Below are 13631 nucleotides of genomic sequence, written 5' to 3' on the forward strand. Positions count from 1 at the left end.
TCTCATTCAATTTCCAAATCGCTGTTATGAACATGATAACTGTATATCCTGAAAGAGCAACTGTCCTAACTAGATATATAATTTTGAATACATTAGTTTAGACACATAACAGGCAGGTATTATTAGGGTTAAACAGACTCACATGTAATTGATCAAAATAATCTTAACAAAACATTTCCTTCATTAAGATTAAAAACATAAATATAAACATAAATATTTGTAGTTGCCTCATTAACAGGTGATCCAGCATGGTGTTTTTGGCATTCATTGCTTCTGCAGCAAAAACACCAAGGGTCAACTTGAACTTCGAAACTTGCTGAAAAAATATTTTCTTTTTTGAGCACAAACCTTGAAGTTATTTGATTGGAAAACTTTTGGAGTTCCCCATTTTAAATTCAGAAAAAGGTCTTTTTTTATTTTTGCTTTCAAACCGAATCTTCAAAAAGTCACAAGATGTCAAAATGTAGAAAGAAAGCAGCTTCAGCAGAAGAGCCACGTTTTCCTCCATAATTATTCTTCCCTCTGGAATTACAATATACACATGCACAACAGTGTGCACATATCCAATGTTATGATATCATCTTACTATCCCCTTGGGAGAGTCACGTGACTTCTGTTAAGATGGGGGGTGGAGGGTCAAAGTGTTTCAATGAAAACCACATGTAGGGAGGGGAGAGCTGTGACTAAGTGGAGAGGGAGAACCCAACATGAGCAATAGAGCAGAAAACTGGGGAAAGGAGAACAGGAGCAAGGAAGCACTAGAGTGAGGTACCAGGACCAAGATCAGAATTGGAGCCACGGACCAGTTGCAACCCCTGCCAACATGTCAGAGTCAATCAAGAGGAGAAACTCGAGTAAGCAGCTACTGCAAAACCTCATCAGGTGAGACACCATGCCTGATAACTATGGGTCATCACCTACAGGATTAGGCAATAACTTAACAAAATAGACATTTGGGATTTTTAAAATGTTCTCCAGGAAAACATCAACAATCAGAAAAAAAAGTTTGCTTGTTTAACCAGCTAAGAGAGAAAAAAAGGACATGGTCATAAGAGCATGGTTTTTCCGAATTATTTTTGTACAGTAGCCCTCTGTGTATAAAACTAAACAACTTATAATATACATATGAAACCAAACCCTGAGAGTTTGGTTTTAGACTTTAAAAACAAATGTATTTTTTAAGGTCCCAGAACAACTAAATAAATCTTTATTTATTGGGGTGCCGGTATGAGTAGAATGTATCAAATTAAATCTAATGAGAAACATTTTCAAAGAAATACAAAAAAGGAAAATTGTACTATTTTCCTTGTTATATTTCTATAGATTGTTCTATCTATGGTAGGTCAGATATACCGAAATTATTAGTAGATGGACAAAGAAAAATTAGAAAACAAAAAGGCTTATAGAAAAGTTTGTTCCTAAAGCTGCACTCTGTAGTGAGACACTCATATCCCACTTCATTTTCACACAGACACACCCCCATACACACCCCTCCCCAGATATACACAATACAGATTGCACACAAACACATCTGCTGAGAATTAATCATGAACTTTGGTTATGATTTAAACTAAAATTTCCAAGTTACAATAACTGATTATCAGAAATAAATAGCTAAACAATGCTCATTTCTCTTTTTCTTAAAATAAGTGCATTTGTTCATGGATTGAGGAGGTAGAAGAGACTTTTTGCCAGTGGAACAAGACAATTTGCACTTAAAATAAGAAAAAAACAATCACATTGTTGTATTTCAAGTGCATATCATCTATTTATCTTATTTTAAGAGTAGAAATACTCATTCCATTGACAAACTATCTCATTTACCCACTCAAATCAAGGGTAAATACACTTAATTTAAGATTTTTTTTACTTATTTCTAGATCGTTTTTTACAGCGTACATGATGGAGAGAATTTCCACACATGGTTCTCAGCCAACCATAACTGGACACCTTTGGCAGTGTGGACTGGGTGCAACTTTATAGTTCCAATGTAGATGACTGCGTTCATTTTGATTATGACAAAACATACTCACAGAATCCAAGCAGATCATTCCAATCCATTTTCCCCAACATCTCAACACAGTTCTGATGTTTTGACATTTTCTGAAAACATCTGTGTAAATTCGCTTTTGAAGCTCTAGGTCCAGCTGCAGTGAATCACCCCAAAACTCTTAGATACACTTTTTTTTCTAACTTTTAATACTTTAACACCTCTATCCTTGTTGAAACTTTTCACACAGCATATTTTCTTACTCCAAACTCTCTATCAGTATTCTGGACAGAATACTGTAAACATCAAGCTTTTTTTATCAGAGACTCGTTATGACTTATCCTCATTTCTATGACTTTATGCTGAAATATTGCCAGCTGCAGGTCAGGGGGATTTTCCATGATTATTAACTTTCGTAACAAAAAAGTTGTAGCATTTTGCTATATTCTGCTGTGAAAGTGTTTGAGAACTAGTAATTTGGTTTTTATTTTGGCTGTGAGAGTAGAATAATAAAAGAATAAAAAAGAAAATCAGAAATGATCGTTTAGGATTACTCAAATAAACATTTTGAATCTTAGTTTTTGATTATATTCTCAGTGATTTAACCTTTTAACAGTGGAAGACCAGTTTTTAAAGGAATTCTACTGAATTTATACAGAAATTGAATAGAAAATTAAAACAAAATCTTTGTATAGAAATGTTTTAGGTGTTATTATCAGGGTGTTTACTCTAATCCAAATATGGTCACTTCCTGTTCCAAAACAGACCAACAAGCTGTTGACTAGATGCATTAAAGATCTTAAATTCTATTAAGGAAACCATTTAGATTTGTTGGAGAGAATTGGTCAAATGTAATCAAAGCAGCTTGAATTAAACTTTTACTTGCCTTTTTAACTGTAAAATGTTTTACCATTAAAAAAAGACATTCAACTGTCAAAAACTGTCATTCGGTGCACATTGACAAAGCATTATTCTATCAATTTTATTCAAAGAGAATTTAAAGTAACAGTCCGTAACTTTTGACTAAAGTATTAATCTAGTTTTACTTAAACTGTTCTCTGTGTATTGTTACTTCCAGTCAACCCTCATCATTGTTACTTATCTAGCTGTTGAGGACAATTACTAGATAACTATAATGAAAATGACACACAACTCTCCATTCAATGGTTTCCTTTGTAATTGCGTCCTCCTTAACAGCCATGACATCATCTGGCTGGGTCCAGAACCCCCTTCTGCTAACACACACACAAAGAGAAGGCCGTTCCCAAAGACTTCATTGCCTCATTGTTGAGGTGGTGGAAAATGTGATGTTTGTCGAACAGATCTCCTCTATAATTTGCTTTCTGCACATAACAGCTCCACATCATCATGTTAAATGTCCCAGAATACCTTAGGGACAACTGGCAGGCCAGACTGCCATGCACTGTGATTGTTGCTACATGTGCCCTGCAGCCCTGCATTTTTTATAAATGACAACGTTAAATAAAAGAGACAATAAACTGAGCACAAACTGCCAGTTTTATAGAACAGATGTTTTATTATACATTAGCCCATACAGTGTGCAGGTAATTTACAAGGTGCAAACACGTAGGTTGGTGTCACATTAAGTATGTAGCTTGTCTACAGATAAAGTGTTATCAACAACAAATCTTTGCCACAAGAAGTCCTATTTGAGATTATTTTAAAGTTTAATATGACGTAGTCTTCATTTCTCCTTAACTGTTAAATAGGCTTCTGCTATTCTTTATGTTCCATCAGCTTCTTTCAAAAAAATGAATAAATTTGACAACATCTGTGTTTGCTGTAACCGCCACTACATCATTGAATATTGTTTTATGTTCAAATGTTATGAATTTGGATGCTATGCTAATTATTAAGGAACTATTATGTAAAAACAACTTTGAATTTCCATTGCTGTAAAAAGGTAATGAATAACTAAAACACCAAACTAACAAGAATTCATCGTATTTTTTAAAAAATTACTACAAAGATAGAACTTTAAACAGTGTCTCAGCATATTTTCCATTGACCATATCCATATCCAGAGATCTATTAAATGACACCTGACCAAAGACTATGTTGTTCAGAAGTTTTTAATCATTATTTGCTCAGTATGTAATTTGATAATGTGTAAAAACTAAAGCATAGATTCAGGTGCTATTAAAAATGTTTTCCTGGGGAAGGTTTATTGAGATTTGGAGACACAGCTAGTAACCTAAGAACAAGTATTGAGACAGAAGTGAATAAGTTAAGGGAGAGAAGAGCCAAATGGTAAGTTAGATCTGACAGAGGCAGTAAACACAGCTGGTAGTCTGAAGGTAGCAGGTCAGACAAGTACTGCGGGATTTCTCATACCATAGCTTTGCCTTTAAATTAAAAAAGATGAAACTAGTATAAAATTATCACACAATGGAAACAAAGCAATTTCCATACAAATTTTGAATAAGACATTTGATGACATATGGTCTGTTTCTGTCATTATGAAAACTAATTGAATATCTGGTGATAAAACCAATGGTTTCTATTGGATCTGATTAGCCACATTATTAAAGAGTATATTTAAATAAACTAAAGGCTGTATTTCTAGACACAACAACTAGTCATTTAAGAGTTACAAAATTGAAGTAGATACAGCAGCAAAGAAAGGAAATCACAGAGGTGGTTCCAATCAATAGAAAAACAGAACTGCTGTTATTCAGGAAAATGAGGCATTATCCCCAAAGATTGCTACCCTTTTCATGTGTCTACAACTTGTTCCAGACTTCTCTAGACTGAAATAAACCAGTAAGGAGAATTCATTATAAAAATCCATTCTTGGAGTGGTTGGGCATGGAGTGCGTTAGGTTGTATGTTTAGTCATTCATCTTTTGATGTAGTCATAGGAAAGAATGCATCCTAAAGAGAGATTGTTAAGAAAACCCAGAATTTTAACCTTTAACCTGCCTGCCTACTGTTGCCATGTGTGAGAGACATGATACTTTTCCAACCAAGCCTAAATGATATTCTAAAAACTTGAACATTTCAATTTTGGACACAGATATTTTAATTCTTTACATTATCTTCACTCTGTATCCTGCAAGAAAATAGATAAATATTACTACTAAAATGACTTTCTTTGCAAATACTCAGAACATTTTCTAAAGGACTTTGAAAAACATGAATTTGATCCCTAAGAATCTTTGTCATGCTTTGCAGACATGGTTTATGCCTTATAAGTGACTATAAATCGTAGTGACTGGGTTAAAATGTGAAACCAATCAATATGTGCTTCATGCTTCCATCCCTTGGAGATTATTTCTGTCAGCTGTGAAGAGAAACAGACCCAACTTTATCCCCAGTTGACCCACTAACTCCCACAAAATGGGCAATGCAGCCCTCTTACATCAGATTCATTTAGAACGATATTAGTGCCATAATAATATAACATAACAGCCAAACCACAAGTTAATTTTTCTTACCCATTTTGTCCCATGAAATCTCCTCATCAGTGACCATGTAAGCTAGCAGGTCTCACGTGGTGCTAAGCTACAGAGATTTTCTTAATTATGTTTCAAGTCATTTAAGATGCTTTTCATAATAATTGTTTTCCACACCAAAGTGTAATAGAGTCCAACACCATCCTGCTTCTACACCATTACCTAAGGTACCACTCCTTGTCCAGTTCCTGCATTGCTTTCTCACAAGGTTCAGATTAAGTGAAACTGCTCAGCAGCTGAATCAAGTTTATCCAGATGTGCTTGAACAATGAAGGCTGTTATTGTTGTTTAATTTCTCCCAGTGGAAACCAACACAAAAAGAAATGTGATGATTTTTCTCTTAAAACAAAATTTCGTCTTCTCACCTTTTAACTAATGGAAAAGATTTTCAAACAAAAACTTTTCCACTAATGCATTTGTTACCCAACAGAATAGAAAACAGATATTTTTTAGGATATCGTTTTATTTTATATCTGAATTTATAAATAGTTTCTGAGTGTGAGTACTTGAGAATCAGACTTTTTTTGCATAATCTTTAGCTCTATCCAAAGGTAAGCAAGTTAGTTTTGGCTTTCATTATTTATATTTATTTCATTGCAGCTTTGGGTCAATATAAATCTGCCTCTAATCAAATTACATCACCTAAACAAATCCTAAATTTATGTTGATTTTAGTTCTGACTACTCTTAATCAGTCTGGTATACAGCTTCCTGCTGTGGAGCTCTATGTAACTTTCTAGCTTATCCAGAGTCGCCATATCCTCACTCATTATCCTTACTGAATTTCTGATGCTTTCTTTGTTCTACTTTTAAATTAGCTTATCTCCTTTTGCAAGTGATCAAAGTAGTTCTCACCAACTGGACGATTCATCATTGCTTTTGACCTAATAAAAGTGTTTGTTTTAATGCTCAAAGCGGGGGACATGGGTGCATGAATATCCGTGGGCAGACTGTAGACATATTATGGACAAACTGTAGAAATACGTCTTAAAAAGTTGATAACAGCACCACTAGTTGCATGGGTCCAATTTGCCCCTATGATGACCTGTTTTCCTCAAACATGAGATGTTGTCAGACTTGGCATGTGCAATAGTTTTTGTTAGAGAGAAGTCTTTAATTTATAAAAGTACAGTTTTTACCATAAAACTGATCAGTACATGTCTGTTGGTGGTTGCTTTTGTCCTTGCTGGCTGTAGGGTGACAGCGCAGCGAAGCCAGGAGGATGCAGAGGAGATTGAACGAGAGCGAAGAAGGAAAGCCAGGGAGAAGCAGAGAGAAGAAGGGATCCTCTGTTTCCCAGAGCCCCAGCAACATGAAAATATTACTCACAACACAGAGTGAGTATAACAGAACTGTACTTGTTTGAGTCCTCCAACTATCATAGATTCATAAGCAAAAGATTGTGACAGAAAATTCAAAGACATTTCTATCATTTCAGAAACATTTTACAAAAAAAAACGTTACAAATCTAAGCCTCTGTGTCTTAAGATATGCTACCAAAAGCCATATTTTAAGATAGAAAACATTACTTTCTTCTTATTATTATTATTATTCAAATAACCGAATTGAACGCTTGTTCATTTCTCTTTTTTTAAGGGGTCAGGGGAGCTTTTTTACCTTTTTAATTTCCTCACTAGATAGAAATAAGGATATTTGTTGAGATTCATCGCCTTTTACTCTACGAGCTTTTTTTCCTGACACCTTTATGGTTATTAGACATTTGGGGGTCCTTTACTTTGTTTGTTTGTTTTATGATCGGGTTGTTTAATTCCTTTGCCATCTTCTGCCTTTGTACAATTTTACTCATCTGCTGCAGGATTTTTCATAGTGACCATGCATCAATCTGCATCTAGCTGTCTCGATCTTAAGAAAATGTTAAATTCATACTTACAGTTGTATATGTGACATCTCCCAGCAGGTGGCAGGCTTGAATTATTCTGGTGTGATTAGAGCACATTGATATTTGACAAAAGCTAGCTGGCTCAAATGGACTCGGTACCTAAACACATGATCGTAAGGCCTTATAAAGCTTCCTTCATAATTATTATTATTCTTTTTTTCATCTATGGTATGGGTTCTGAGATTAGGCTTAATGCTCAACAATGGTTTTAGTCTTTGAACTGATGCATGCTCCCATTTCTGCCCTTTCTCTTTCTTATGGCAAAGTCAAGAACACAGATCATAACTGAGAACTGTGGGTATTTTATGACCTCTTAGATGCAGGGGTGGTTCTAGAGGGGTGTCCAGGGGGGGCATAGCCATCCTAGCCAATCATTGGCCACCCCTGTGGCTACAAGTACCAGGCTAAACCTTCCAGGTTGTTGTTCCCCCTGGGATGTAATAAGATAATCCTGGAACAAGCAGGTCTCGTATAAGCCTGATGGTGGCAGCAGTGATACCATCATAAAGAATTTCCTTTTTTGACATTTTAACGCTGGTATATTAACCAATAACTGAATAAAAAAATGTAGCAAAAAATAATTCAAAATGACAACAATTAAAGAGGACTAACACAGAATGTTTGCCCTTTTATGAAGTAGTTTTTAGGTTTTATAGGGTAGAGTTTGTCTCCTACTGTAGAAGTCTTCTTTAAAGATGAAAAACATTACTGAAACCATTTAAAGTATATATTATGTACAACCATAAATTAACCTAAATGGCACCAATGTGCAAATAAATTTATCAGCAGGGACCAAATTAAATTCTGGTCTGTCTTCAGTTATTTATTTAGAAAATGTATATACTGACTGTAAGAGGTTTTTGGTGCCTATCAGTTTTCTGCCACCATTCAGTGCACCTTAGCCCCTACCTAACCACCCCTATATTCATGAACCATCGCTACTCAGATGAATTTGCACTGCTCTCTTGATGTAAATTTAGTAACCTGACCACTTCTGGGAAGCTTCACCACGTTCACCGTTGTTGTTATTAATTAATAATGACCCTTCAGTGGTTTGATGGAGTCCCAAAGCTTTAGAAATGGCATAGTAACCCTTTCCATATTGATAGATCTAAATTACTTACATTTTTTACTTGTTCCTGAATTTCTTTGTATCACTACAATTATGTTTAGTTTTTTGAGGATCTTTTAGTGTACTTCCCTTTGTAAGGCAGGTCTTATTTGGGGTTTGCTGATTGTGAAAATGAACTCAGATGTGATAAATTAAAAGTCACTTTTTTACACATTGCCATGTGAGTTTTTTTTTTCATCTTAATTATAATAACTATTCTTCCCTAATATAATCACTACTGTTACTAATATGCTTTAAGATGTTAGTAAAAAAATCTAATTTTTCTACATTTATTTACTAATGTATGGGTCAGTTACAGACAAAGAGAATTAAAAAGATTCAGCCAAGTTGAATTAAACCAAATACCAATTTTCATTATCATTATCAGTAGAGGCACAACAAAATGAAGGGTGTTCACACTGGGCCACCATGCAACATAGAAATAGAAACTGTCGTTAAATTTTCAAAAAAAAAAGAATATCTGTCAATATATGTGAATCTAAGGGATTAACTGTTCTGAAAGGAGGTAAGCTACATTTCCAAATTGCCGTCTGATATCGAAACCTTAAACTGCCAACTGTTTGCTTCTCTTTTTCATGTTTCCGTGGTTACTGTCTCTGTTGATCACACAGGCCCTGTCTACCATCTGCATTTCCTCTTTCAGCTCCTTCACAACCTTTGTGCAACATTAGAAAGCCTTGGATCTGTGATTAAGACATTAAGCAATGGCAGGAGCAAGTAAACATTTAGACAGTTGAAATTACTCTCATTATTTGTTCAGCTTTAACATGAAATTCTTCAGAAACAGGAAAGAGAATAGTGGATATGGAATTCAAGAAAAAGCTGTTACGATTTTATTTCAAATGTCTTTAATAAACGCTATTCAATACAAATGGAAATAATAAAAATGGAGCAAATGAGAATAAAAAATGTTACTGATAAAAACACACTTCCTCCTCCAATCAGCTCTCTGGGTAGAGTTTAAAGCACAAATTTAAGCCTATTGTCTAGGTAGCTTTAGCCTACATCTTTGTGTTTTTATTTAGTTGAAACAGTAGCTTTTCAGTGCGTGTTTATTTTATCAGAGTCTTGAGTAATTGTAATCCAATGGCTGATGTAACTGAACCAAATCCCTAAGGTTTGTAGTCATTAATCCTACAGGTGATAAGGCAGTTTGGTTCCTTAAGGATGATTTCAGTTTTGTTAGAAAACATCATTGTTTAGTTTTTAGTAGCATCTTAGCTCCTTTTTGGGTGCACGCTGCTGTGCATGTGATTATCTTTCAATAATCTGGCTTCATACTACATACCAAAAACATGGCTGTAGGGTTAACTGGACTCTCTGAATTGCCCTTAGGTATTATGTGTTTTCCATGGTTGTATGGTTCTTGTTGCCCTTTGATAGACAGAATTTCTGTCAAGGCTATACTCTCTCCTAATGAGAGCTGCAGAGAGGCCCCAGCTTCTACCTCTAAGAACAAGCAGGTAAGTAGATGGAATTGATGAGCATTAGGTGCATCATCACCACCTTGTGGTAGCAATCATTAATCACATTAAGCTGATGGAAAAAACAAGATAGTCATTAGTAAATCATGCAACATCAATCTATGTTCTTAATTGATTAAATAAATTAATTATAATTAATTAATTATTCACTAAAGTCACGGCCCATGCCTGAAAATACCCTTACCTTGCAGGTGATAATTAACAATTTTGCAAAGAGAATCGGGGTAAAATCCTTTATAACCAGTTATCAGAAATGCTTAATGGCAGTTTTGTTTCCAAGGATGGAGCTAACATCACTAAGAAATTACATTTTTAAACTGTACCAGATTAATTAAGATCAAATACTTTTATTCATTTTTTTTTTAGATTTTAGGTTAATCTGATATTAAAATGAGTTTTATCTAAAAATTGTGAGACAAATGCAAACTTACTTTCTGGTGGTACTGTTCAAGAGAAAGAACCATAACATATTGATAAACTTAGTGTGCAGCGGTAATTCTTATTTTCTAAGTTGACATGCCTATTTACACTATAAATCCCCAGGGAATCCTGCAGGTAATGGGCTCATTGGGTTTTCTGCAGTTAGTTGCTTTTACCTGAAGGGAAAACAGAACCTAACCGCCCAACACTTTTGCTCTATTTTTAGGTCTGATGAGGAGCTGAAACCCTCCTATTTCGTCCTGGAGGAGGACGAAGGTTTCAGCGACTGGAGCCAGAGGTTGGAAAACCGTAATGAGCAGGATGCGCTAGATAACTTCAGGACGAAGGAAGTGAAACCCACTGCAGCATCAGTTCCTGGGGACTATAAGCATGAACATGATGAAGAGGAGGGCAAAGGGGAGCATGGAGGAAGGGAAACTGAGGAAGCTTCAACACAACGTTCAGAAACGGTTTACCTTTTCTTCATGTTGGCCTTATAATGATCCCCTTACAGTTGGATGAATGCAAATGCAGCCTTTTTGGAGATATAAATTTTAAAAAGCACCTCTAAGAATAAATGCAGCTGAGATAAGATTAGTTAGTGCAGAACTAATTAAAGCTGAGTTTGATCACAAAGAAATTCAGCTTTATATGTTCACCATTAGTTTCCAAGAGAAGCCAACAAATCACTGAGTCTGTCAAAACTCAGCAGTCCTTTCAAAACTTGCTTTTGTGCATTATTGAATTTTAGTTTCTGAATTACCAAATTACAAAATTATCTTCATTGCCTCTTTGGTGTATTCCAGATATTCAGCTCTAAAACTCCAGCCAGGACATCATACAGCTCCTCTGTCTTCCTGTCACAGGATACAAGGCAACACCTTGCTGCAGGACACTCTGCAGACAGGACGTCATACCTGGCAGCAGGGACGATGAAGACACGGTCAGGACTAATCACAGTCTAACCTCTTGTTAAATGTCTGCAACTTTTCTTCTGGGGCTTCTCATTATAATTGTTAACATACTCTGTACATGAAAGCAGATAATAACCTCAATAACTGCTGCAGACTGTGTATTTAAAATGTGGTAGGTAGACTTAGAGACATGAAAATTAATGTTGAGTTTAAACATTTAATCAACTGACTAAAGTACGACAGCTCCATCTAAGTTTGGTGAAATAACATAAGGAACTCAAATCCTTTTCAAACTACTTAGTAAAAGTGTATATAATATTTTTTTTTGTTATTTTTAATTTAATTTCTATCTCAGGAACTTGGACCAATGTGGTGGACCCAGCAGGCTGGAAGAGGAGCAGATGAGGAAGGATGAGGATAATGAAGAGAATGTAAAGCTGACACTGCAGATGGAGCGACAGAGCTCAAACGAAAAAGTGCAGGAGCAAAAAGAGCTGATCTGCACAGTTGAAGAAAAGGAAGAAATCAGAAAAGAACAGGCACACTGGGCAGCAGAGAAGGAGCAGGAGGAGTATTATGCACTGAAAAACAAGGTTTGCAACATCTACCTCTGAACTAATCCTGATTATATTAGTTTCTCCAGATGCAAAGACCATTGGCATATCATTCATTGCATATGCATTTTCCTAGATTTATGTTACTCAAATATCTTAAGGCAGGAATGTATAGATACTCAATGTATAGATATTCAATGTCAATGTTGGTTGTTGTTCAACAACCAACACCAAAAAGGTTAGGTTTTCTTTATTATGTGGAATTTGTTGGGTTTTTTACCCATTCCGTACATTTTTCACATGTTTTTAGTTTCTTAAATATGACCTTTACAGGTACTTTAGAGTAGCCTCTAAAATAGTTAACTATAAAAAAAAGGATTCAGTTTATGCTAAAACAGAATTCCCATTACAGCTTTAACCTTAACAAAACTGTTATGAACCAACTTACAGTACTGATCTTGTCTCTCATGAAGCCACGGAGTCACAAAGCAGCAGTGAAGGAGGCAGCTAAAAGTTTCCCTTCCCTAAGTGTAATCACAAAACAATCATGTATTTCTCATAACTGTCACCTGCTCTGCAGTGATGTACTTAAACTCTTTCTGTCTACTAAAAGCTGTTTTTTTGGTTTGGTTTAACCCTAAAACTTATTTTAACCTAAAACTGAATATGAGATCAATGAAAAGAGAGAAGATAAGAAATTGCAATTAGATGGTATCTGCAGGTTTACTTTTACAAAAAGATATTTTTAAATCGCTAAGAAAAGATGATTTGTGAATAATTTTAAATTACAACTATCAAGAGATCCCCATTCCTACAATGTATATAGTTAAAATTTGTTTTAAATATGTAAGATAATAGGTTTCTGTTAGAACTTCTCTTGTGTAGAAATATATACTTTAGAAGTCAAGTGAAACATTTAATGAGCTACCCTCTTTTCTCTCCTGTGTTTCATAAATGACTCAAACACATGTGGACCTGTTGTAACATGCCCAAGTCTGGCTTCAAAGTTGAAAGTAATAAAATCGAAAGAATGCCGCTTTGGCTCACGGAAAGCCATGGATAATGAAATGTTACCTGACAAACTCAACAATGATGTAAGATCCTGGAGCAAATTCCAGTATTTTTTCTTAACCACCAGCTTGCTTCCTGTTATTCATTAGTCTTGTGCCCCTAAACCCAACAGTGCACATAAGCCAAATGAACACATCTGCAAAGCTGCTTGTTTTATGCCATACTCTGGCTTTCATGAGGTTTGAATTTGGTTTAGAATAATCATGGATGAGGCCTTCTCACAAAAAAAACAACGAAATACCAACAGTTAAGAATCAACTCTTTGTTTCAGAGATGTGAGGAGAGCCAAAGAAGATGGAGTGAGGAGATGAGCAGTGGGCTGGCAGGGTTCAGTGATGGCGAGGAGCCATTAAACTGCTATGGCCCCATGAGTCCCACGTTCAAGGTAACCAGTTAAACCAAAGGTTGATTATTGCAACATCACCTGAACAGAAACTGATCTGAGACAAATTGATTTGTTAAAAAGAGCTTAAACGTCTTTTCTTTATTTTTACACATTGTTGCCCTGTTTATTCTGCAGAAACTCCTCGTACAGTTCTACCCAGTAAGTACCAATTCAGTGTAAATAAAACACAAATCTGCAAATAAATGTTACTCTGACTAAAGTATATCTATCTATCTATCTATCTATCTATCTATCTATCTATCTATCTATCTATCTATCTATCTATCTATCTATCTATCTATCTAT

The 13631-nt window shown here is 35.3% G+C and overlaps 1 protein-coding gene across 5 annotated transcripts in view; it reads left to right on the plus strand.

The window, feature by feature from the left end:
* Positions 1-675: 675 nt before the first annotated feature.
* The window catches only part of LOC107083878 (lymphocyte-specific protein 1-like), a 26622-nt gene continuing 13666 nt past the window's right edge, over positions 676-13631 (plus strand). For 4 of the 5 annotated variants that reach the window (XM_015373398.1, XM_015373402.1, XM_015373397.1 and 1 more), the window contains exons 1-7: positions 676-882; positions 6662-6802; positions 10628-10871; positions 11208-11344; positions 11671-11908; positions 13212-13325; positions 13461-13484. In XM_015373398.1, the coding sequence (XP_015228884.1) occupies positions 824-882; positions 6662-6802; positions 10628-10871; positions 11208-11344; positions 11671-11908; positions 13212-13325; positions 13461-13484 (957 nt within the window). In that variant the 5' untranslated portion in view covers positions 676-823. The remainder of the gene's footprint in view (positions 883-6661; positions 6803-10627; positions 10872-11207; positions 11345-11670; positions 11909-13211; positions 13326-13460; positions 13485-13631) is intronic. The other variant, XM_015373400.1, reaches the window with a different exon arrangement.

The sequence above is a fragment of the Cyprinodon variegatus genome, unplaced genomic scaffold (genome assembly GCF_000732505.1).
Source record: "Cyprinodon variegatus isolate N-32 unplaced genomic scaffold, C_variegatus-1.0 Scaffold86, whole genome shotgun sequence".
Classification (NCBI taxonomy): Eukaryota; Metazoa; Chordata; class Actinopteri; order Cyprinodontiformes; family Cyprinodontidae; genus Cyprinodon; species Cyprinodon variegatus.